The sequence below is a fragment of the Salmo salar genome, chromosome 14 (genome assembly GCF_965601325.2).
Source record: "Salmo salar chromosome 14, fSalSal1, whole genome shotgun sequence".
NCBI lineage: Eukaryota > Metazoa > Chordata > Actinopteri > Salmoniformes > Salmonidae > Salmo > Salmo salar.
In genome coordinates this window covers 75,512,852-75,539,308 of record NC_138304.1, presented here as the reverse complement: position 1 = coordinate 75,539,308, position 26,457 = coordinate 75,512,852, and the positions used below count along the sequence as shown (strand labels likewise).

The 26,457-nt window shown below is 41.6% G+C and overlaps 2 protein-coding genes across 2 annotated transcripts in view; both read left to right on the top strand.

Moving 5' to 3' along the window:
* Positions 1-320: 320 nt before the first annotated feature.
* Positions 321-5,022, top strand: LOC106570151 (zona pellucida sperm-binding protein 4). Its single transcript, XM_014142184.3, has 12 exons — positions 321-744; positions 823-941; positions 1,042-1,258; positions 2,405-2,527; positions 2,606-2,778; positions 2,871-2,968; positions 3,291-3,439; positions 3,545-3,722; positions 4,256-4,391; positions 4,548-4,627; positions 4,787-4,843; positions 4,920-5,022. Exons 1-12 carry the CDS (start codon positions 399-401, stop codon positions 4,927-4,929), a joined length of 1,686 nt encoding a protein of 561 aa, XP_013997659.2. The 5' UTR covers positions 321-398; the 3' UTR covers positions 4,930-5,022.
* A 6,040-nt stretch (positions 5,023-11,062) lies between these two features.
* LOC106569863 (cytosolic non-specific dipeptidase) overlaps positions 11,063-26,457 on the top strand; it is a 31,612-nt gene continuing 16,217 nt past the window's right edge. Inside the window, exons 1-5 of the mRNA XM_014141540.3 lie at positions 11,063-11,209; positions 13,495-13,638; positions 17,411-17,573; positions 23,369-23,457; positions 24,218-24,418. Of these exons, the coding sequence (XP_013997015.1) occupies positions 11,150-11,209; positions 13,495-13,638; positions 17,411-17,573; positions 23,369-23,457; positions 24,218-24,418 (657 nt within the window). The 5' untranslated portion in view covers positions 11,063-11,149. The remainder of the gene's footprint in view (positions 11,210-13,494; positions 13,639-17,410; positions 17,574-23,368; positions 23,458-24,217; positions 24,419-26,457) is intronic.

Here is a 26,457-nt window from a genome sequence, read left to right as displayed (position 1 = left end):
CGTTAGGATCATTGTTTATTATTACTATTCAGAGGGAGGAAGAAAGAATGCCGCTTTTAAGACATGCAGCCCAATTCTGATCTTTTTTTTTTACTAATTGATCTTTTGACCAATCAGATCAGCTCTGAAAAAGATCTGATTTGAAAATATCTAAAGTGATCATTGGAAAAGAATATCAGAATTGAGCTGCCTGTGTAAACGCAAACATAGAGGCGCGTAATAGATTATTAACTCCAGATGTTACCGTTTAGCTTGTGAGAATGTATATTCGGATGCAGGGTAACGTCGTTCCAATTGGTAGAAAGCTGCAGCCAATTGCAAATACTTCCTAAATATACCTAGGAGAGATATCAATTGTCATACCGTGTTCAGCATTCGGTGAGGCATTGTATGAAACCATGGCTTGGCAAAGGGGCGCACTGCTTTTTTTCCCGGCTTGGCTTTGCTTTGCATTGACTGCAGCGGGATGGGAGCGCGTTTCCGAAGAGGCAACTTTTTTCCACCATAACCTTAACTCAGAGGAGAATTATACCAAAGACAAGGCTATAGTTCAACTTGGAGACCCCGCCAATGTCAGTCTTAACGCCGACCGTGGATTCCAGGTGCAATTCGAGGAGGTGTCAGATGCAAACAAGTGGGTATCCGTTACCGAAGCTGCCCCAGCCAGTTTAGCGGTTCTGTGCGGTGAGGATGAGTTTAAAGTAACACTTCCAGCTGGTCCAATGAGTGAAGTCAAGATTTTGGGTAAATTAATTAATTTATAGGTTTAAAGATCATCAAATGCAATTTGGCTACTTTGCTCATTCTTAACTTTCCCCACAGGACCCAACAGTATGCTCTCTGTTCTTGAAGCCCCAGAATCCTGTGGATACTCCTTAAATCGAGGACAATATCAGAACGCCTTAACTGTCCGCTTTTCAGGCTGCCTCATTAGGCGTCAGGTAGGGTTTTTGCCTTTCCACGTTTTAAATTATATAATTTAATGTTGTAACTGTGTCATTAGAATGATTGTACATTTCTTGCCACACTGAATCTCTGCAGGCTGGGCGGTACACCTTGATGGTGTTGTTTGTCAATGAAGCTGGCATAATGGATGTTTCTACAGTGTCCTGTGCGGCTAGCCCCAAATCCTCTTTGTCCTCGACCGTACACCTGCCCCTCTCTAATGGTCTTCGCAATGCCCATGGTGGGCCTCCTTCAAAGTGTTTTAAACCCAACCCTCGCAATCTCAGCCCTCAAAATCCCACCAAGTCTCCTGGTGAGTCATGAAATGTTCTGGGCCTGGTTTCCAAAAACCATCATAAGGTTTCACTTGAAAGAACTCATAATTTAACGCCTGCCTCAGTCGACTAGAACTGCTAAATGCGTTGAATGCTTCCCTCCTCTCCCTCCTACATTACTTTATACACAGATCCCCCCCCCTGAACACAGAATCCCATGCTGTCTGTTTCTGTGACTGCAGATCACTTTAGAACAAATTTGCCAACGTCTTTGCAAGTGATACAAACAAGTGACCTAGATGTATGACTCAAATCGAGATGACTGCATTAAAATGTAGGCTAAACCTATTGAAAAGCATCTTAATGTTCAATTGAGTTTTGCTACTGTATGTAATTTGTCTCAATATATTTAATGTGTGGCTTATGATGTGCCAAGTTTATTCTCTTTCTTTGGCTAAGCATTAGAATATGCCGCCTCAATATTTGCTGTTCTAGTGGTCTGAGGCAGTCGGTAAAGGAGCATTTTGTGAATTGCATTTAATTTAGGTCCTAATCTATGGATTGCACATGACTGGGCAGGGGCGCAACCATGGGAGGGTATAGGCCCACTCACTGGGGAGCCAGGCCCAGCCAATCAGAAGATTTCCCCACCAGGGCTTTATTACAAATACTCAGTTTCATCAGCTGTCTGGGTGGCTGGTCTCATACGATCCCACAGGTAAAGAAGCTGGATGTGGAGGTCCTGGGCTGGCATGGTTAAACCTGGTCTGTGGTTGTGAGGCCCGGTTGGACAAAGCCTAATTCTTTAAAATGGAGGTGACTTATGGTAGAGAAATGAACATTCCTGCAGTCAGCATGCCAATTGCATGTTCCCACAACTTGAGACATCTGTGGCATTGTGTTGTGATACAACGGCACACTTTATTGTACCCAGCACAAGGCGCACCTGTGTAATGATCATGCTATTTAATAAGCTTCTTGCTATGCCTCAGGTGGGTGGAATATCTTGGCAAAGAAGAAATGACTAACAGGGATGCAAAGACATTTGTGCACACAATTTGCTTTCTTTACAAATGGAACACTTCTGTGTTCTTTCAGCTCATGGGACTGACAATTTTTTTTCTTCAGTATAATTAGTTGGCTACTGATCCTCAACTCTACTTCCAATATTTTTTGTATTTCAGGCTGCAGTATTCCCCAGAACCAGCACTTGGCTTGTGGTTCCACTGGAATCTCATCCTCCCAGTGTTTGGTGATGGGTTGCTGTGTGGATTCGGCAACTTCCGCCTGCTTCTACCCAATGGATGGTAAATACTCTTTCACAGGGCAAGATCATGTTTGACTTTGAATAGTGAGGACTGATGTGTACTGCTCTCCCTCCCCAGAGTGCACTGCAGACAGACAGTTTATCTTTGCCGTTTACCATAACATCACCACTTTCCCGGTGTCTCCCACCAAACTTGTGGCTGCTGGGAAGTCTCGCTGTGGCCCAGTCATTGTCAATGACAAGTTTGTGGTCTTCAAGTTCTCAGTCACTGAATGTGGAACTCGCTCATATGTAAGTGGACAAGAATATTATGCACTCTGGAACCCTCCTGGTGTAGTTCTTGTTGATCCCCACAGTCATTTTATTGTTTTTATCTTCATTAGGAAATTGGTGAGACCGTGATCTACACAGCAGAGGTACAGACGGCCGTCCGAACCCTAAACCTGAAGTTTGGCATAATATCCAGAGACAACGCCCTCAGGTAATCCAGAAGTCACACATTGTGCAACAAACAAAATGGGCATTGCTTATTGGACAGTTTCTACAGTTTGGTGTTTAATATACATCTCAATGTCTACACCTTTTTCTACATTTCTGTCTTTGCTATATGCCTCTGTCATAGTATTCCTATATATTGAGCTGATTCACCAGTTAAGTAACTCAGTGTATGACTTCAAATACTGCTGTTGCAAATGCCACAAATACTTGCCTCTTGGCACTTTCAGAATGTAATTTAATCTCACTAATTGAGGAATCATTAAATGCACCTGCTGAGATTGACTTGTACCCATGTTCATCTCTAGAGTCATGGTTGAGTGCCGCTACCCTAAAGCTCTGGGTACCCTGCCAACAGTGGCGAGTGTTGGCTACATGGTGAAAAGCCCCAGTGTAACGTTCCCTTCAAAGGTGACATCCAAGGGACTGTTTGGTGTTGAACTCAGGATTGCTGAAGGTATCTGGCTGGCATGTAAACACGCAATGGCTGGAATATAATGGTTGCTGTTCCGAATACTTTACATTGCTGAAATTGCTCTTTTACCCATCCCCCCCCCACCAGACAAAACCTATACCAAGTACCTCAAGCGGCACCATCAGCCCCTGCGTCTCTTCCTGGGCCAACTTGTATATCTAGAAGTTCGTCTGACTTCTCCAAATCCAGAGGCGACACTTTTGGTCAACTACTGTCTGGCTTACCCCCGCTCTGCCAAGAACGTTCTGGTGCTTCTTCACGAAGGGTAAGCACTGCAATGACTTGGTGTGACTGATTTGCCTAACGTACTGTAGATTGCGTATTGGTGGGCTACCTTGCTCTTGAACAGCCAATGTTCTCTTAATTTTGGCAATGAGTCCCTTTATGTACTTACCCAGAGTCAGGTCAACTTGTAGCTCCATTTGTCTGTGTATGCAGTTGAAGGAAGTTTCTAACTAGCGTTGGCACAATAACTATAGACTTTATCTGCTAGCTTTGGCTAAGGACACTACTGATCACTTCCTTCATATTGGCCATAGGGGCAGACAAATGGTATCCAAGTTCATCTGACTCAAAAGTAGATAAGGGGCCTCATTGCCAAAATCCTGAAGGATCCCTTTATGTCTGAACTTTGCCCCATCCAATGTGTAGCCCTTTCCATAGCCAAAGCATGACAGCCATTTTGTGACAGACCTCCTTATACCAAGGGTATTCAACTCTTACCCTATGAGTTTGAGGGCCTTATGCTGCCAAGAGGAAGTTGTCATTGAGTTTCCTTGACCAATTTCTCTCCTCTAGATGTGCGAACCCTCAGGACCCCAATGTCTCCATCCTTAAATTCAGCAACCTGCCACAGAACCGCCACCAGCGTCGCTTCATGGTCCAAGCATTCCAGTTCATGGATCAACAGACCAACAAGTATCTGGATGAGGAGGTGAGGAAGCAGAATGGGGACTGGGATTCACACCTTGATTGGTGAATGAGGCTTTGAAAAAGCTCTATTGTGTGCAATAGTAACTTTTTTTTTTTTTTTGCACAAAGTCTAACATGTCAAGTTGGTATTGAATCTCACTTCATTCCTCCCCACCAGATCTACTTCATGTGCTCTACTGAAGTGTGTATGCCCACAGAAAAAACTTGTGAAGAGCGCTGCTTTGATGGAATTAGGAGGTGAGGAAGAAGACTGGGGACTTGCATCTTGATTCCCTGGATTGGTGTATTGTGACATGGAGACTGAGGCACAACAAAAGTTGGCCTACATGTTATACAATTTGTCCCATCTTTAGTTCTTTAGTTAGTATTTAGTCTCACTTTATTTCTTCCCACCAGATCTACTACATGTGCTCTAGATAAAATAACTGAGAAGAGTGCTGCTTTAAATGAAAGGTGAGTCTTTTGTTCCCAGATTTGAAAGTAACCTGCTTCAGTAGGAGCACATAGCTTTCACACCTTTGTTTTCCAGGTCTGACTAATCTACAGGGTGACAAATCTGATACTTGAACATACTAAAGAAATGTGGTAATTTGACTAATGTATGTTGAAATAAATTATATTTTGCTTATTTATCTGAGTTTTATATTTATTGTAATGTGACTTTCTGCTTTCTAACCTTGTGAGATTATACAAACTCTGAGTGTATGGTATACTGGCTTGCTCAGCTGTGTAGCTGACTTGGGTGACGTAACTAATTACTGTAGCCACTACGCCCTCATAATTGTCAGCTTTGGTAAAATTGTGCATATGGCAGAGGTGTGTATAACAAATTGATGTCTTGAGGGGAAGTGGGCTGTTTGACAGACTTCTGGGTGCATTTTGATGCAGCCTAGAGGGATTTGTCTGATTCAAGGACCTTATACCAAGGCACTGTCAACAATGCTAATCATTCCTGGTCTGGTGTCCTGCGCTTAGCGACTCTCTGGATACGGTTTCCCAAAAGCATCTTAAGGCTAAATTCACATTAACCATAGGATTCTAATTTTAGCCTTAAGATGTTTTTGGGAAACTGGGACCTGTGCAAGGCAGGTCCCTTCAGCTCATGTTCATTTGACTTCAGTAGCTTTTGACAGCCCTGAAAAGGTTTTTGGTTGCCCTTGCTGGATTGGGGTGTAGTCATTATACAGAGACCTTAGCAAATAGTTGCAAAATGTTTAGCACCAAACCATTTACTCAATGAAAACCATCTATTGGACATTCAGGGGTGTATTCACTAGGAAGCAAACAAACTGGGAGGGGCCTACTTTGTCCAATAGACAATTCTGGTTCACTTTTTCAGTTTGAGTAAAAGCTTGTTTTGGGACAGTATTTGTCTAAAGGAAGACACCCCAGGTAGGTCCCTCCCCATTTACCCCTGGTGATGTGTCACACCTGCACAAACAATAATTCAAATGGACCAAGAAGCTCACGAATCCCAAATCAGGCCCTAGCAAATTGCCGTTGTCATGTGTTGCTGAGACAATTCAGAAGTTGACTTTCAGAGTGGCACGGTGATCACTAAACCATGAACTTGAACACACCAACTTCAATGATGCAATTCATGCCCCCCCCCCCCCCCCCCAATGGTTTCCAAGATATAAACAAGTTACATCTAAAATTGGGAGCATTTGTGTGACGTCTCAGACACGCACGTGTCGCAATTATGCACACCTTACAAAATAATTGAATGTAATTTGCGAACTCAACATGTTGGGATAGTGTTTCGCTCTGGAGCCTGCAGCCTTGGTCATTGTGTCTAATTAGCCCCTACATAAGTAAACTTCCACTCCCTCAGCATTGGGACATTTGTGCATATGGCAGAGGTGCTTGTGAACCCGCAAATGGGGTGATTTAGGTTACCTCAGTCACAAATCCTGCCCATTTCTTCAAGCCAATTGACCTGACTTAACCACACTGCTAACCTTACATGAAGACCAAAGCACATTTTTATGAAATAGCCCATTTTTGGCTGTGGAAACAGATTTGGGTTTCAGCCTCAAATTTCCAAATTGTATCAACAGCAAAAGATGCCAGGCATGTGCATATATAGAGCCCTAGGGGTGGTGTTTTTGTAAACTGATTTAAATTCAATCTAGTCTTTTCTCTAACTTTAACCCCTCAACTACCAACATTTTAAATGTATACCTGTTACGGATCCCTTTGGCCCTGCAGTCTAGGGGGATGGAAATGAGACCTGTAACATAACTCATGCAAATTATAATAGTGAAAAGGAACAGAAAAAAACCCAACTTAAATCTACTGTCAAACTAATGGTTTATTTTTTTAAACACACGGTAATGGGGTTGAGCTGGACCCAACAATAACCCAAAAACACCCCTAAGCTAGACTAGCGTACTTCAGTACAGCTAACTAACCAAAAATAGTGGGTGGTTTGCCCAGTTCTAACTAGTGTATTTAGTTTTCCTATGTGTAATGTAGGCCTGTGGGCGACTGGTCTTGGTACCCCCTTTTCCCACCATCAGTCAACACTTCAACAAAACAGTACTCACAGGTACTGGACAAATGTGACATGTATGGGCAAAACAAACGAGCAATCTGCATACAGAGAGATGGCGAGCGCTTAAGACAGATTTAAACACAGATCGAGACTCAGAAAACAACTGTTTTTAAACCAAGGGAAAGGATGTCATAGGGTAAATGAAAAGGTGCGGGTGTCTTCTGATTAGTGACTGATTGGGTAATGATTGTCACCTGTGAGGAGAGAAAATAAATACACACTCAGGATACTTGTATCGTAACAAAACCATTCAGAAGTTTGGGGTCACTTAAAATTGTCCTTGTTTTTGAAAGCAAAGCACTTGTCAATTAAAATAACATCAAATTGATCAGAAGTACAGTGTAGATGTTTAAAATGACTATTGTAGCTGGAAACAGCTTTTTTTTAAAATATGGAATATCTACATAGGCGTACAGAGGCCCATGGCACGTTGTTAGCGTTTTAAAATGCTAAACTTGGATCAGCTAATTGATCATTAAACCCTTTTGCAATTGTTAGCACAGCTGAAACCTGTTTTGATTTAAAGAAGCACTAAAACTGTCCTTTAGACTAGTTGGGTATCAGCATTTGTGGGTTTGATTAGAGTTAATAAAGCCCCATACAAACATGGTCTCTTGTTTTCTTGAGTAAGGCAGTAGCCATCATTACTCAGAACAAGAAAAAAAAACTGACGAGTTTCAGAAGAAAGCTCTTTGTTTCTGGCCATTTTGAGCCTGTAATCAAACCCACAAATGCTGATGCTCCAGATATTCAACTACTCTAAAGAAGGCCAGTTTTATTGTTAAAGAAGCAAGTTTGTTTGTAACGCATGTCTACTAGGGTTGTTAGCCCACCTGTCTAATGATTATTTGGCCGTGTCTTTTTTTTTTTTTTTTCCCAAAAGCAACACGGGCCTAATATGAGAAATGGCTACCTGTAAAGTAATGAGTAACCATTTTAGAAAATCATGGGACATATAGTCTTTGGTTGCATGCTATTTTATGTCAATTATGTTGCTGCAAAGCCTATAATTGATGCTTCATGTTCTTATGCTGCCATCTATTGGAAATATTTAGCAATTAAGTTAATTCACATAAAGACATTGGTGAAGTAGCTTAGAAACAAATGTTCTTATTCATTCCCGAGATCCATCTCAAACCTGCCCCACCTATCCCAGCCAATTGCTGGACTTTCACATAGGTTACCCGGTCGCACCCAGTTCAAACCACATTTAAAAAATGTAAATGTGGCTTGTTTATCAAGTGTTCTGCCTTGCAATAATACATATAAAATAACTAATAACACGTTAACCTAGGCAAGCATTTTTTATAAAAAAAAAAACTAGGCTAGGCTACTCTACCCAAGAATTAGGGATTAGGGTTAAGGCTAAAATAGGTTATACCTATTGTAGGGTTTGACCCACATCAAATTACCCAGCAGCCATTTAGAAACATCAAATTGTAAAAAATAAAAATAAAAAAAAAACATCTGGCAGTTTAAATCGGCTACATTTTGATAAAGGACAGGGACATGCGTTTTGTTTAGGTTTACACCTTTTATGAAAGTAAATATGGTTAACCATGACCAGACAATGTTTAACGTTTTAATGGCCATGAGCCAGCCATCATTAGCACTATTGGTCATATCAATGTGTACCTAGGTGAACAGTGAGCGTGCTCACCGACTAGCTGTAACTTTGTTAATACGTTACTTGAGTTAAGCAAAAGAGTTTAACGTGGACATATCTTATTACCAACAATAGCGAAGCGGGCATTGTGACATGGAATAGAATGTTGTTCGGAAGGTGAGTTGGTGCTCATTAGAACGAATAGGAGCTGGCAGGGTGAAAACTGCCCTAAAATAAGGCCTGTTTTTTTTTCGCGAAAACTTCTAAATTACAGCAAACAGATGGTAATATTATGAAACTGGGCTCCACGGCAGATGCAATGAACTAGTTTGTATCAGAAAAGCGTTAATTTCATGTGTCCAGTTTACTCTTGATGCTGGCATCGGCTGTAACTGAGCTTCTAACGTTAGCTAAATCCATCTCCTTGTTTTGAATCCTCTTCGCTATATTCCGGTTGAAACATGTAGGGTTGGCTGTCACCATGTTGATAATAGATGCTCCATCATCGAATTTGAGTCGATGAGAGAAACCACTTGAAGCCATTGTGTCTGGCCAGTTCTTTCAGGTTTGCCCAAAGAATTGTTCTTCGATGAGGTTTAACGGCGGTTGGCATCCAATATGTTGCATTACAGCCACCTACTAGACTGGAGAACAACTCCCTAATACTATGCTTGAAAGAATAAATAAATACCCTACCATATAACACTACACTCACAAAAGACAAAAAATAACACCACCCTACTCTGCTATTTAAATCTATTTAGTTCTACCTCATGCCAACAACCTGAAAGGATGGGACATTACCACTTAACACACCTTGTAAATGATCTCCCACACCCAAATACCTCTGCAGCTGCCACCACAACCTCCATTTTCTGCGATTTACATTCCATCCCTGCAGTACAGTTGATAACCATTGGTATACAGGCTAAAAATCAGTTCAAAATGTGTTTCCCAGTCGGATCTCATTTATTCACGACTTCACTGTTGTCTTGAACTCACTGAAGTCAAGTTCTGAGTTGTTTTTTATGCACGGCACAAATCATGCTTAATTTGCAGCATAACCAATGTTGAATGTTTATCATTTTAAACTTGGAAAAGAGCCCCTTAATCCCAGATTTGGGACCCCACAGCCACTCTACTGAATAGCTGGCTAGTGATTGCTTTGCAATGCTTGCAGTTAACGTTAGCCACTCACTAATTCCTTCCAAACCCCTCATTGTTGAATTTGCAATTTCTAACTTGTTGTGTAATGTTTGTCCAATGGCTGATGGGCACGTATATGTTTTATCTATAATTTCTCTTCATATGACAAGGATTAAAAGGATTTGCCAGTAGATTGTCAACTTGATTCATGATAATGACTGCTAGCTAAGATGTTGACATGGTCAGTCCAATCAAAGCTACTGTACATATAACGTGATTTGACGTCATTTTATCTGTGACCAACGACCTTGAGCCTTCTTGGGTCGGCACATCTAATGTAACTCTATGGCAGCACCCAAGGGGCTAGAATTTTCTAGCTCTCCCCTTAGACTTGGCGGTGACGTAGTGTCCCCATGAGTGACAGAACACTGAGCCAATCACAGCGCAACGCTCCGTAATTTCTGCTGGCTTGCCCCAGCACCACAGAAAGCACTGAGCTAGGCTGAAACACCAGCATTTTGGAGCTGCCTTACTCAAGAAAACAAAAAAGAGGCCATGTTTGTATGCGGCTTTATTAACTCAATGATATACATATCTTTTACATTGTTTGCAAACTGATGTGACAAATGTGGGGCTCAAAACAGGTGTGGCTCTGCTCGACCTGCCCTGAATGACAGGTCGCCACCACTGCACCTGAGCCGTCATAGTGTATAATTATTTAATGTATTTTTATTTATCTAGGCAAGTCAGTTAAGAACAAATTCATATTTACAATGATGGCCTCCGAAAGGCCTCCTGTGGGGACTGGGCTGGGATTAAAAATAAAAAAATATATAGGTCAAAACACACATCACAAGAGATACAACACTAAATAGAGACCTAAGACAGCAACATAACATGGTATCATTCTCGCACATCTCGCTGTTCTAGAAATGACTCAGATATTATGAAAACAAGCCCAGATTCCCTCGGGGGAATAAAATCCCCTTTAATTATGTCATTTTTGTTTTGAGCCGTGGGCTTGAACGGGGCATCTAGCTCATGCCCGGGAGGCAGCTGGTTACAAAAGAAATGCAATCAATTTTCACCCGGTACACAACTTTTTTTATTGGTACATTACTTTTTCTTATCCTGAAAGCATACTGAGATGACTTTCCTCTGTCTGTTCTTTATCATCTGTTTCTGAAAATGTTTCAAAACTATTGCCAACAAGAAACTCACTTGGCTATGAGTATGAAGATTCCACATTGTTATTTGCAACGTTGGGGGTTTCTGAGATAATACCATGCCATCACAACTACTTGTAGTGTCACAGTCAGCAGTTTGGGAGGAGCTAATTGTCAATAAAAAGTTACAAGAGATTGAGGCATGTGCATTGCTCTGTTAATTCGTAGTTCAAATAGTCTTTGTCCCAACAGCTCTCAGATTCCAGTAAACTCTTCAGCCAAAGATGGCTCATCTTCAAGCACTTTTTAAATATGTGGATGAACACCAGGAGCTATACATTGAGGTAGGGATTTCTCACTACTTGAATTATAATGCATTTAGTCATGTAACGTTATTACTATCTCCGACTTGACTGAGTTTAGTAATGCATTAGTAATGCATTTGCTAGCCATAGTAATATTTTAGCCAAAACATTACTTTCCAGGTGAATCTCATATTAAATTCTTAATCTTCAGATTCAGAAGGACTTGATAAAATCCTAGCCTGACATGCCTAGGCTATTGCTTTCACTTCTCCAACCCCTTTAGATCACAAGAGTAGCAAGAACTGACATGGTAGCACAACCTAGTCTCAGAGCATTTAATGTTATTCTGTGCGTAAATCCGAGACTTCATATAGTATGGTATGTTACGTTTTGTATGGTATGTATTCATTTGTGGATGTCCGTCACCCATTTCGTAAATGTTACAAATTACAATTCATATTATATATTACGAATTTGCAAAACGTATGATATTTTATGAATTCTAGCCAGCTGGCCAATGTTAGCTAGGCTATGGGTTAAGTTTAGGAGTTAGGTTAAAGGGTTGAGGTTAGGGGAAGGGTTAGCTAACATACCAAGTAGCTAAAAAGTAGTAAGTAGTTGAAAAGTTTCTAATTAGATAAATTGCTAAAGTTGTCTGTGATGAGATTTGAACTTGCAAACTTTGGGTTGCTAGACGTTTGCGTTATACATCCTCCCCGACCATCCACCCTACTTTCATTTTTGCCTTAACCATACCAAACTTAACATATATTAATTTGGGTGTCCCGGATGTACGTTTTCTATGCTACAACTGGTCTATTAGACCAGGCTGGGTAACAAAAACACCAGCGCATAAGATAGGACACCAGGGTATTAGGTTTAGGTTTAGTGCCTAAGACTTCACTTCCTTGCCACAATAACAGTCATGTGCTTGTGGGTTTTCCTATTAATACACTTGAAGAACATGTATAGAGCAGGGACCTCACAATATAATATTATAACTATACTTTGGTGCCAATACGATATGTATTGCGATTCTCACAATTCTATATGTATTGCTATTCGATACTGTGATAAATTTTTTTTATTGCGATTCAACTTTCCAAGCATATTGCTCACCGTATGTCTGCTGCAGAGAGATGAGCGAGCCATGAGAACTAGTTCTGATCAGTCATGGAAATTAAAGTGCTGAAAACAAATTTTCTCCATATTTAAAAAGATGGAGAACCAGCTATGAAGGACAAATACTGGAGTTTGGATGCAGGTACAGCCAACTAGTGCAAAAATAATATCCCAATATGTAACAATTTCCTCCCCCCATCACTAAACAAATACCGATCTGAATGTGTCCTATAGGTTAAAATGTTTTAATTTAACCTTTTAACTAGGCAAGTCAGTTAAGAACAAATTCGTATTTATAATGATGGCCTGCCAGGGAACAGTGGGTTAACTGCCTTGTTCAGCTTGGGAATTAGATCCAGCCTATTTTCAGTTACTGGCCCAACGCTCTAACCACTAGGCTACCTGCCGCCCCTGTAAGTTGTCATGGAAATTCATGCTGAGAGAGACTTGGACAACCGTCTTCAAACAATAATCTTTATATAATATCGATTTCATTATTGCAATAATGAAGCTGGTCGACACACACCGAAGTGTGTGTTGCCGAGAGCTTAACATTTACAGAAGTGCAGAGTTATTTTATATAGTAGATCTAAAAATCCTTAGTCATGGCAGGTTCCACCCCTACCATGCAGATTGGGGCATCATAAGCCCACTCTGCACAGGGGTTGTTGTCTTAGTTTCCCAGATGCCAGGATGATTTAGAGATGATGAAGGATTGTTCTAAACTATTCCAGGCTATCTATCTCGGTTACACCCACCACATCTTGTCTATGGAATGCAGTCTTTAACTCATTTGTCAGCTCAAGCCATCTCTAGTGACACATACACCCAGATTAGCTGCAGGCGGTGGAAACCATCCCTTCACAGCATTAAAAGAACAGAAATGTCTTACTATTTGTAAAGTATTAATTGTTAACTATTAATATCAAACAAATCAGGTAAATATGTACTTTTTCTCTCACAGTATTCCTTGATTATTGCCACTAACATGAACTCAGTGCGTATGAATTTATGAAATTGGCTTCAAAGCCTCTGTCAATTGAAAATGTATTTATATTGGCATGACAAAAATGTGTGTTGCGTAAGCAACAATGTTGAACAATTCATCATGACATAGCCTACATTTAAAAAACAATAATCAGAATTGGGTCTAATGTTCATCTCTGTCTCTCTCTCTGTCCTGCTATCCTCTCTGCCTTTAGCGTCTTGCCCAATGGGTGGCTGTGCAGAGTGTGTCCGCCTGGCCGGAGAAGCGAGGGGAGATCAAGAAGATGATGGAGATGGCAGCCAAGGACATTGAGAAGCTGGGGGGCACGGTGGAAATGGTAGACATTGGCAAACAAAAGGTAGGCCTTTGCACTGTGCCTTGATACAGTGCCTTCAGAAAGCATTCATACCCCTTGACTTATTCCACATTTTGTTGTTACAGCCTGAATTCAATACCCCATAATGACAAAGTGAAAACATGTTTTTAGAAATGTTTGCAAATTTATTGAAAATAAAATACAGAAATATCTAATTTACATAAGTATCCACACCCCAGAGTCCATACATGTTATAATCACATTTGGCAGCAATTACATCTCTCTAAGAGCTTTGCACACCTGGATTGTACAATATTTGCATTATTCTTTTTAAACTTCTTCAAGCTCTGTCATGTTGTTGATCATCGCTAGACAGCCATTTCCAAGTCTTGCCAGAAATTTTCAAGACGATTTAAGTCAAAACTGTAACTAGGCCACTCAGGAACATTCAATGTCGTCTTGCTAAGCAACTCCAGTGTATATTTGGCCTTGTGTTTTAGGTTATTGTCCTGCTGAAAGGTGAATTTGTCTCCCAGTGTCTGTTTTAAAGCACACTGAACCAGGTTTTCCTATAGGATTTCACCTGTTCTTCACTGTGTTTCATTTCTTTATATCCTAAAAAAAACTCCCTAGTCCTTACTGTTGACAAGCATACCCATAACATGATAATGCCACCACCATGCTTGAAAAAATGAAGAGTGGTACTCAGTGGTGTGTTGTGTTGGATTTGCCACAAACATAACGCTTTGAATTCATTTCTTTGCTAAATTTGTTGTAGTTTTACTTTAGTGCCTTATCGCAAACAGGATGCATGTTTTGAAATATTTTTATTCTGTACATGCTTCATTTTCACGCTGTCATTTGGTTAGTATTGTGGAGTAACTACAATGTTGTGGATCGATCCTCAGTTTTCTGTCACAGCCATTAAACTCTAACTGTTTTAAAGTCACCATTGGCCTCATGGTGATATCCCTGAGTGGTTTCCTTCCTCTCTGGCAACTGAGTTAGGAAGGATGCCTGTATCTTGGTAGTGACTGGGTGTGTTGATACACCATCCAAAGTGTAATTAATAACTTCACCATTCTCAAAGGGATATTCAATGTCTGCTTTAACTTTTTTTTACACATCTACCAATATGTGCCCTTCTTTGCGAGGCATTGGAAAATCTCCCTGTGGTTGAATCTGTGTTTGAAAATCCCTGCTCGACTAAGGGACCTTACAGATAAATGTATGTGTAGGATACAGAGATGAGATAGTCATTCAACAATCATGTTAAACACTTTTTGCACACCGAGAGTCCATCCAACTTATGTGACTTGTTAAGCAAATTTGTGCTCATGAACTTATTTAGGCGTGCCATAATAAAGGGGTTGAATACTTAGACACAAGACATTTCAGCTTTTCATTTAATGAATTTGTAAAAAAAAAATAATTAAAAAAAAAAATTAAACATAATTCCACTTTGACATTATGGGTATTGTGTGTATGCCAGTGACCCAAATTCTAAATGTTAATAACTTCAGGCTGTAACACAACGAAATGTGGGAAAAGTCAAGAGGTGTGAATACTTTCTGAAGGCAGTGCATATGTTGTAACGGGGTTAGGGAAAGGGGGATACCTAGTCAGTTGTACAACTGAATGCCTTCAACTGAAATGTGTCTTCCGCATCTGAATCAGAGGGGTGCAGAGGGCTGCCTTAATCGACATCCACGGCTTCGGCACTTGGGGAACAGTGGGTTAACTTCCTTGCTCAGGAGCAGAATGACAGATTTTTACCTTGTTAGCTCAGGGATTCGATCCAGCAACCTTTCGGTTACTTACCCAACGCTCTAACCACTAGGCAGCGAGAAGCCTAGAAATAAGAGGCACGGGCCTGCTACCGATAGCTGTAGCCTTATCTCCTGACCTTGAGCAAGGCACTTAGCCAACCCAAGGTCCAATGAATCTGTTTTTATCTCCATATCAAATCATTTCTGGGTAACAATTAAGTACCTTTCTGTAATGGTTTTTAATTAAAATGGTCAAAAATAAACAAAAATGGGATCTTTAGAAAATAGCAATTTCTCAAGCAAGAATGTTGCTAAGACTTGACTGGCAGTGGTCTGATTGGGGAGGAGAAACCTGGAAACGAGTTGTTATTGGCAGAGCGGTTTGGAACCCTCTCATCCTTATTGGTCTATTAATTAGTGGTGATGTCACCAGGCAGGTCAAATCTCCATCCCACCAAAACGAGCTGAAATTTCATGTGGTCTTTTCAAACAGCTCTTACACTAAAAGGGCAATATCATAATTTTCACAATTTCACAGTATTATTCCAACCTCATAGTGTGTAAATATATAAAAATCACAGGAAAATAAAGTTGTTGACTGCAGTGGGCCTTTTAAGAATTCTTCTTCTTGGTTCTTAAGTCAGGAAGGGGGAGATTATATGATATGGTCGAGGTATGTGTGCCACAGTCAACATTCTGTGTGTAAAACAGCCACTACCACCGACTGCATCTTGAAACATGGCTACAAACACAGCTTTGATTAGATACGCTTTAAGCAACATTAAACATGCGCACAAAGCATGAAGAGATTTGTTTTTGTATAGATATTTGTTATGGATTAGTGTTGCACTTTAGGGCTACTTGGTCTTTCTTGTATTTTAAATATGTGGCGTTAACATTTTTATCAATCAGTACTTGTTTCCCAGCTACATTGTCTGCATAGATTGTGTCAACCACCAACATGGGTCCCATTATGCCTGGCGATAACCAAACACTGCATTCCAAAGTAAGAACCTTATACCAACGGTCAAGCATGGTGGTGGTAGTGTGATGGTTTGGGGATGTGCTGCCTCAGGACCTGAACAACTAGCCTTAATAGAATGAACCATGAATTATTCTCTGTATCAGATAATTCTACAGGAGAATGTCAGGCCATCTGTCTGTGAGCTGAAGCTGAAATGCAGCTCTGTCATGCAGCAAGACAATGATCCGAAACAAACAATCAAGTCTACATGAAAACGCCTAAAAACAACAAATTTAAGGTTTTGGAATGGCCTAGTCAAAGTCCAGACCTAATCTCAATTGAGATGTTGTGGCATGACTTGAAACGAGCAGTTCATGCTTGAAAACCTACAAATGTCGCTGAGTTAAAGCAGTTCTGCATGGAAGAGTGGGACAAAATTCCTCCACAACGACGAGAGATTGATCAACAACGACAGGAAGCCATTCCAGCTGAAGGTGGGGCACAACCAGTTATTGAGTGTAAAGGGGCAATTACTTTTTCACACAGGGGCGTTGGGTGTTGCATAACTTTGTTTATGAAATAAATGAAATAAGTATGTAATTGTTGTTATTTGTTCACTCAGGTTCCCTTTATCTAATATTAGGTTTTGGTTGAAGATCTAACATTCATTATCAAAAATATTCAAAAGTAGAGAATGAATAAAGGGGTAAATACTTTATCACAGCACTAACATTTTGAGTTAAACTGCAACCCATCAAATGAAATGCAACTGCTCCCTTGACTTTCATTCATGTAAATCATTTACCCTAGGGTCTTTACTCACTTAGTCCTCTTCATCCCTGTGGATGCATGAGAGGCTTCCAGGAAAGAACACTGCTGCCGATCCTCTGACTGGACTCAGACCCCCTTCATCTCCTTTAACCCTGACTACTTTGCTGTATCACTGGCTCTTGAAAATCTGTCTCCTTCCCTTCTTCTTTTACCTGGTAATTTCTTTCATGTCGGTGCAATGAAGGAGAAGAGGAAAATATGGATTTTTAGACCATTGAGAATGAAACCCTTTTTATATTTACCCCCTCAGCTTCCCTCCGGAGAGAAGATCCCCTTGCCACCCATCGTCCTTGGCTGCTTGGGCTCTGACCCGGGCAAGAAGACGGTGTGCATCTACGGCCACCTGGACGTCCAGCCAGCCGCAATCGGCGACGGTTGGGACACAGAGCCCTTCACGCTGGTGGAGAAAGATGGTGAGAGCAGATATTTCAAAGCACCTAAAAGAGAACAGTGCTGAAACATCAAAATCCATGCCAACATTGAGATTTGGACTTTGATGTTTCAGTGTTCTCTTTTTTGGGGAAGTATGTTTCTGATTTGCATTTCTCCTTGCATCAGCTTATAGGTGTCATGATTTCTGTTGGATCTAGACTTGTGAAATATAGGCTTATGGCATTGTTTTCGTTTTATAATAATTTTTTTATCAAAAAACATTCCTACATGACATCATGCTGCATGATTACTGAATCAAAAATCAAATCTGCTCGCAGACTGCAGTTGTATGTGGCACACCTTTTAATCATTTCGCTGCTAGTCTAGGAAAGCTACAGGACACACTGTATGCTGCTTTCTGTGCTTGGCCCTCCTATGTTGAACATAATAAACAGTTCTCTATCCACCGGATGTGTACCAAACTCACTAAAAGTGGCAGTAATAAAGCCTCTCTTGAAAAAGCCAAATCTTGACCCAGAAATTATAAAAAAACTATCGGCCTGGTTTTAGACCCCATCATAGCACTGACTGCACTTGTGAAGGTGGTAAATGACCTTTTAATGACATCAGACCGAGGTTCTGCGTCTGTCCTCATGCTCCTAGATCTTAGTGCTGCTTTTGATACCATCGATCACCACATTCTTTTGGAGAGATTGGAAACCCAAATTGGTCTACATGGACAAGTTCTGCCCTGGTTTAGGTCGTATCTGTCGGAAAGATATCAGTTTGTCTCTGTGAATGGTTTGTCCTCTGACAAATCAACTGTAAATTTCGGTGTTCCTCAAGGTTCCATTTTAGGACCACTATTGTTTTCACTATATATTTTACCTCTTGGGGATGTCATTCGAAAACATAATGTTATGCGGATGACACACAGCTGTACATTTAAATGAAACATGGTGAAACCCCAAAATTGCCCTCGCTAGAAGCCTGTGTCTCAGACATAAGGAAGTGGATGGCTGCAAACTTTCTACTCTTAAAGTCGGACAAAACAGAGATGCTTGTTCTAGGTCCCAAGAAACAAAGAGATCTTCTGTTGAATCTGACAATTAATCTGGATGGTTGTACGGTCGTCTCAAATAAAACTGTGAAGGACCTCGGCGTTACTCTGGACCCTGATCTCTCTTTTGAAGAACATATCAAGACTGTTTCAAGGACAGCTTTTTTCCAACTACATAACATTGCAAAAATCAGAAACTTTCTGTCCAAAAATGACGCAGAAAAATTAACCTCTATGGGCTAGGTGGGACGCTTGCCTCCCACCTACTCAACAGCCAGTGTAATCCCGTGGCGCGATATTCAAATACCTTAGAAATGCTATTACTTCAATTTCTCAAACATATGACTATTTTACACCATTTTAAAGACAAGACTCTCGTTAATCTAACCACACTGTCCGATTTCAAAAAGGCTTTACAACGAAAGCAAAACATTAGATTATGTCAGCAGAGTACCCAGCCAGAAATAATCAGACACCCATTTTTCAAGCTAGCATATAATGTCACAAAAACCAAAACCACAGCTAAATGCAGCACTAACCTTTGATCTTGATCAGATGACACTCCTAGGACATTATGTTATACAATACATGCATGTTTTGTTCAATCAAGTTCATATTTATATAAAAAAACTGCTTTTTACATTAGCATGTGACTAGCATGTGACTAGCATTCCCACCGAACACTTCCGTTGAATTTACTAAATTACTCACGATAAACGTTCACAGAAAACATAACAATTATTTTAAGAATTATAGATACAGAACTCCTTTATGCACTTGCTATGTCTGATTTTAAAATAGCTTTTCGGTGAAAGCACATTTTGCAATATTCTGAGTAGATAGCCCGGCCATCACAGGCTAGCTATTTTGACACCCACCAAGTGTGGTACTCACCAAACTCAGAATTACTATTAGAAAAATTGGATTACCTTTGCTGTTCTTCGTCAGAATGCACTCCCAGGACTTCTACTTCAATAACAAATGTTGGTTTGGTTCCAAATAATCCATAGTTATATCCAAATAGCGCCGTTTTGTTCGTGCGTTCAAGACACTATCCGAAGGGTAAAGAAGGGTGACGCGCCCGACGCGTTTCGTGACAAAAAAATTCAAAATATTCCATTACCGTACTTCGAAGCATGTCAAACACTGTTTCAAATCAATTTTTATGCGATTTTTCGCGTAAAAAAGCGTTAATATTCCGACCGGGAGTCGTTGTTTTTGTTCAAAGAGAGAGAAAGTAAACATGGAGTCGGCTCGTGCACGCGCCTCCAGTCTCATTGTCCTCAGATCGACCACTATCCAAATGCGCTACTGTTTTTCAGCCATGGCCTGCAAAGTCATCATTCATCGTTCTGGCGCCTTCTGAGAGCCTATGGGAGCGTTAGAAAATGTCACGTTATGCCAGAGATCCCCTGTTTTGCTTAGAGATGATCAAGAAGGCCAAGAAATAGTCAGAGAGAGCGCTTCCTGTTTGGAATCTTCTCAGGTTTTGGCCTGCCAAATGAGTTCTGTTATACTCACAGACACCATTCAAACAGTTTTAGAAACTTTAGGGTGTTTTCTATCCAAATCAAACTTATATGCATGTGTCTTATATGCATATTCTAGTTACTGGGCAGGAGTAGTAACCAGATTAAATCGGGTACTTTTTGTTATCCGGCCGTGCAAATACTGCCCCCTATCCCCAACAGGTTAATCCATGCCTTTGTTACTTCTAGGTTGGACTACTGCAATGCTCTACTTTCCGGCTACCCGGATAAAGCACTAAATAAACTTCAGTTAGTGCTAAATACGGCTGCTAGAATCCTGACTAGAACCAAAATATTTGATCATATTACTCCAGTGCTAGCCTCCCTACACTGACTTCCTGTTAAGGCAAGGGCTGATTTCAAGGTTTTACTGCTAACCTACAAAGCATTACATGGGCTTGCTCCTACCTATCTTTCCGATTTGGTCCTGCCGTACATACCTACACGTACGCTACGGTCACAAGACGCGAGCCTCCTAATTGTTCCTAGAATTTCTAAGCAAACAGCTGGAGGCAGGGCTTTCTCCTATAGAGCTCAATTTTTATGGAATAGTCTGCCTACCCATGTGAGAGACGCAGACTCAGTCTCAACCTTTAAGTCTTTACTGAAGACACATCTCTTCAGTAGGTCCTATGATTAAGTGTAGTCTGGCCCAGGGGTGTGAAGGTGAACGTAAAGGCTGGAGCAACGAACCGCCCTTGCTGTCTCTGCCTGGCCGGTTTCCCCTCTTTCCACTGGGATTCTCTGCCTCTACCCCTATTACGGGGGCTGAGTCACTGGCTTACTGGTGTTCTTCCATGCCGTCCCTGGGAGGGGTGTGTCACTTGAGTGGGTTGAGTCACTGACGTGGTCTTCCTGTCTGGGTTGGCGCCCCCCTTGGGCTGTGCCGTAGCAGAGATCTTTGTGGGCTATACTCGGCCTTGTCCCGGGATGCTATGTTGGTGGTTGGAGATATCCCTCCAGTGGTGTGGAGGCTGTGCTTTGGCAAAGTGGGTGGGGTTATATCCTACCTGTTTGGCCCTGTCCGGGGGTTTAATCGGATGGGGCCACAGTGTCTCCTGACCCCTCCTGTCTCAGCCTCCAGTATTTATGCTGCAGTAGTTTATGTGTCGGGGGCTAGGGTCAGTCTGTCACATCTGGAGTATTTCTCTTGTCTTTTCAGGTGTCCTGTGTGAATTTAAATATCCTCTCTCTAATTCTCTCTTTCTCTTTCTTTCTTTCTCTCTCTCTCTCGGAGGACCTGAGCCCTAGGACCATGCCTCAGGACTACTTGGCTTGATGACTCCTTGCTGTCCCCAGTTCACCTGGCCGTGCTGCTGCTCCAGTTCCAACTGTTCTGCCTGCAGCTATGGAACCCTGACCTGTTCACCGGACGTGCTACCTGTCCCAGACCTGTTGTCCCAGACCTGCTGGACCCTGACCTATTCACCGGACGTGCTACCTGTCCCAGACCTGCTGTTTTCAACTCTCTAGAGACAGCAGGAGCAGTAGAGATACTCTCAAAGATCGGCTATGAAAAAGCCAACTGACACTTTCTCTTGTGTTACTGACTTGTTGCACCCTCGACAACTACTATGATTATTATTATTTGACAATGCTGGTCATTTATGAACATTTGAACATCTAGGCCATGTGCTGTTATAATCTCCACCCGGCACAGCCAGAATAGGACTGGCCTCTCTAGGTTTCTTCCTAGGTTTTGGCCTTTCTAGGGAGTTTTTCCTAGCCACCGTGCTTCTACACCTGCATTGCTTGCTGTTTGGGGTTTTAGGCTGGGTTTCTGTACAGCACTTTGAGATATCAGCTGATGTAAGAAGGGCTATATAAATAAATTTGATTTGATGATTTGATATGCAAGGTGTAAAGAGCTATGAAGGCATGGCTTGCCTATAATTGACTATGTGGTATGTCGTTCTTAAGCCCTTTAGACATGCCCTGGACTATTGGCTATTATCTGCATGTTTTCCAAAAGTCTGCACCAATTAACCTAAAGACTCCAAAGTACAGGTTACATGGTTGGCAGACTAGGCTGTGATCAGTGTCACTCTCGTTCAAATGGGTTTATAATGATTGCATGAAATTAGTGTTCGATAAGGAACTTTCCTCAATGGTCCAGCAATCAATCACCTGTCTGTAAAATATGTTCCTTACTGGAAACCTAGTGTTCCCATCAAGTCTGGGCAAGTGAGACACAAATCATTCTGTTTTGATGTCTTGGCCTGTGGTTGCACAACATCCTGACCATGTTAGGCCTACATTGGTGACATTTGAGTTAGAATTTAATTGTGAAAACTGCCATTTGTGTGGATACATAGAATTTTTATTTTATTTTTTCAAACCAACATTTTATTAGCATATCATTGGAAGGACATAAGTATCAGTCAGAGCTATGTTGCTGTATACATGTCAGTGTGTCAAATGCAGAGATGTGAAAGCAGCACTTTCCTTTCATGCTGACACACTTTTCTGGATCAAAATGGGACTTAGGTGGTGGGAGCGTGGCCAAGTGCGAGGCCAATGCTGTGGTCGCCCTTCTGCTGGCTGCAGTGACAAAATGTAGCTATTTTAAAGCACATTTCCTGCAATTCTACAGATTTTGCCATGGTATATGTTATCTGAGTGACTCAAACATTATCAATGGGGGCCCCATGCCATGACAAAAATGTTAGATTCCCTGACTGTCTAGTTTTTAATTTGGTGATTGTTAGTTCTCAAAGATGATCTTATAAAAACAATATATATATTTTGTCCATTATCTTTTCTACATACTTTATATCTGGTTTTAGTCGTTGAAGTTTACACAGTCATTTTCGATCCCTAAAATTACACCCCCCCCCCAATCAGGTGACTGACACAAGACAGTTTTTTTACCGCCGAAGACTTTTCTATGCCAACAAAACCCTGTTGATGTCTTGTGACAGTCAAAATCCTCATTTGCTAAATCCTCATTTCCTTTTTTTGGCTCTTGATGTGTTTCACAGGGAAGCTAGTAATGAATTTTTTCTCTCCATTTAGTAGCATTTTCCCCATTTATTTTATTGGTCTATAATGATATCTTTTAAATGACTAAAGGGTAAAATAGTTTTCTTAGATAATATAGTAGATCATTATCATTGCTATATATTTTTTAATGGTTTTAGTCATTGACATTTAGATTTAAGTCATTTTCTTACTAAGACACCTACGGCTTGCAGATTGCGTAAATTGTCATCATAAAAAACATAATCAGCAATTTAATCCGCTGCAGGGAAGCTCTATGGCCGAGGCTCGACAGACGACAAGGGCCCAGTGTTGGCCTGGTTCAACTGCATTGAGGGCTACCAAAAGATCCAACAGGTAAGACACAGCACCACGACTTGATAAGTACCACTCACTCAAGCTAGCCCAGGACAAAGAAAAACCCATGGTATTGTGTTTGCAAAACTGTTTTAGTACATGTGCTCTTTTTTATGGTTAGGCACCTAATAACAAGCCTATAACCAACAAGCAAGGTTAAAAGGACTTGTTGATATGATGTCAGCTCCATGGTAAAAAGCCTCTTGGCTTGAAGACTTTTCGTCTTGATGATCACATCAGTGTTGTCAGCAGCATGGCCGTCAAAGTCCTCAAGTCATTTTTATGTCCTGTCATCAGCCTTTAATGATTGAGCTGACCTACATTTTATACTAGCTCCCTGACATAGTAACCATTTGAGGTACAGCCAGAGGAGGATGGGCCTCCTCTCTGAGTCTTATTCCTCGTCTAGATCATTTTTTGGGGTGTAGGCACTTTGTGACAATGACGCTTGAAAGCTAGGGCTATATACATTTTAATTGAATGATTTGATCTCTATTTGTCATAAAATTTAAGCACATGACTGAAAAAGTTGAAGCAGTCTTTTGTCAGCCCCAACAGTGACATTCATTTCGAGGCTTTAATAGTTTGTGGTTAACAGAAAACAAATGAAAAAGACATCTCTACCTGGTTGTAACAGAGACCAGTTGGTTGTAATCTGCTAATGTGATGTTTTCTCAACAACAACAAAGCATTTTACAACCAGAAAATAGTGCGGTATTTTTCCCGCTGAGATACTCATCCATGCCTCTCATGAAAACAGGAGCTTCCGATCAACATCAAGTTCTGCTTCGAGGGCATGGAGGAATCAGGCTCGGAGGGCCTGGACGAGCTGGTGTTTGCCCGCAAAGATACCTTCCTGAAGGACGTGGATTACATTTGCATCTCAGACAACTACTGGCTGGGCAAGACCAAACCCTGCATTACCTATGGACTGAGGGGGATCTGCTACTTCTTCATTGAGGTGAGGCCATAGAGTTAGAAAAATCTAGACAGTGCAATTATCACAATAAATAGTGATTGCATGGGTCATAAAATCAAATCAAATTTTATTGGTCACATACCTGTGTTTTGCAGATGTTATTGCGGGTGTAGCGAAATGCTTGTGTTTCTAGCTCCAACCATGCAGTAATATCTAACAAGTAATATCTAACAATTTCACAACATATACCTAATACACACATCTAAGTAAAGGAATGGAATTAAGAATATATAAATATATGGACGAGCAATGTCAGAGCGGCTGAAATAATCTTATTAAATACTTTTTTCTTTACATAGTTGAATGTGCTGACAACAAAATCACACAAAAATAATCAATGGAAATCCAATTTATCAACCCATGGAGGTCTGGATTTGGAGTCACACTCAAAATTAAAGTGGAAAACCACACTACAGGCTGATCCAACTTTGATGTAATGTCATTAAAACAAGTCAAAATGAGGCTCAGTAGTGTGTGTGGCCTCCACGTGCCTGTATGACCTCCCTACAACGCCTGGGCATGCTCCTGATGAGGTGGCGGATGGTCTCCTGAGGGATCTCCTCCCAAACCTGGACTAAAGCATCCGCCAACTCCTGGACAGTCTGTGGTGCAACGTGGCGTTGGTGGATGGAGCGAGACATGATGTCCCAGATGTGCTCAATTGGATTCAGGTCTGGGGAACGGGCGGGCCAGTCCATAGCATCAATGCCTTCCTCTTGCAGGAACTGCTGACACACTCCAGCCACATGAGGTCTAGCATTGTCTTGCATTAGGAGGAACCCAGGGCCAACCGCACCAGTATATGGTCTCACAAGGGGTCTGAGGATCTCATCTCGGTACCTAATGGCAGTCAGGCTACCTCTGGCGAGCACATGGAGGGCTGTGCGGCCCCCCAAAGAAATGCCACCCCACACCATGACTGACCCACCGCCAAACCGGTCATGCTGGAGGATGTTGCAGGCAGCAGAATGTTCTCCACGGCGTCTCCAGACTCTGTCACGTCTGTCACATGTGCTCAGTGTGAACCTGCTTTCATCTGTGAAGAGCACAGGGCACCAGTGGCGAATTTGCCAATCTTGGTGTTCTCTGGCAAATGCCAAACGTCCTGCACGGTGTTGGGCTGTAAGCACAACCCCCACCTGTGGACGTCGGGCCCTCATACCACCCTCATGGAGTCTGTTTCTGACCGTTTGAGCAGACACATGCACATTTGTGGCCTGCTGGAGGTCATTTTGCAGGCCTCTGGCAGTGCTCCTCCTGCTCCTCCTTGCACAAAGGCGGAGGTAGCGGTCCTGCTGCTGGGTTGTTGCCCTCCTACGGCCTCCTCCACGTCTCCTGATGTAGTGGCCTGTCTCCTGGTAGCGCCTCCAGGCTCTGGACCCTACGCTGACAGACACAGCAAACCTTCTTGCCACAGCTCGCATTGATGTGCCATCCTGGATGAGCTGCACTACCTGAGCCACTTGTGTGGGTTGTAGACTCCGTCTCATGCTACCACTAGAGTGAAAGCACCGCCAGCATTCAAAAGTGACCAAAACATCAGCCAGGAAGCATAGGAACTGAGAAGTGGTCTGTGGTCCCCACCTGCAGAACCACTCCTTTATTGGGGGTGTCTTGCTAATTGCCTATAATTTCCACGTGTTGTCAATTACATTTGCACAACAGCATGTGAAATTTATTGTCAATCAGTGTTGCTTCCTAAGTGGACAGTTTGATTTCACAGAAGTGTGATTGACTTGGAGTTACATTGTGTTGTTTAACCTCTCTCGGCTAGGCGGGACAAATTCGTCCCACCTACGCAACAGCCAGTCTAATCCAGTGGCGCGATTTTCAAATACCTTAAAAATCCTATTACTTCAATTTCTCAAACATTTGACTATTTTACAGCTATTTAAAGACAAGACTCTCGTTAATCTAACCACACTGTCCGATTTCAAAAAGGCTTTACAACGAAAGCAAAACATTAGATTATGTCAGAAGACTACCAAGCCAGAAATAATCAGACACCCATTTTTCAAGCT

Excerpts from the sequence above, each read along its gene's own strand:
- LOC106570151 (XM_014142184.3), top strand. The coding sequence starts at position 399 with ATGGCTTGGCAAAGGGGCGCACTGCTTTTTTTCCCGGCTTGGCTTTGC. Across the intron at positions 745-822 it reads GAGTGAAGTCAAGATTTTGG|GACCCAACAGTATGCTCTCT; the intron begins GTAAATTAATTA and ends CTTTCCCCACAG. Across the intron at positions 3,723-4,255 it reads CTGGTGCTTCTTCACGAAGG|ATGTGCGAACCCTCAGGACC; the intron begins GTAAGCACTGCA and ends TCTCTCCTCTAG.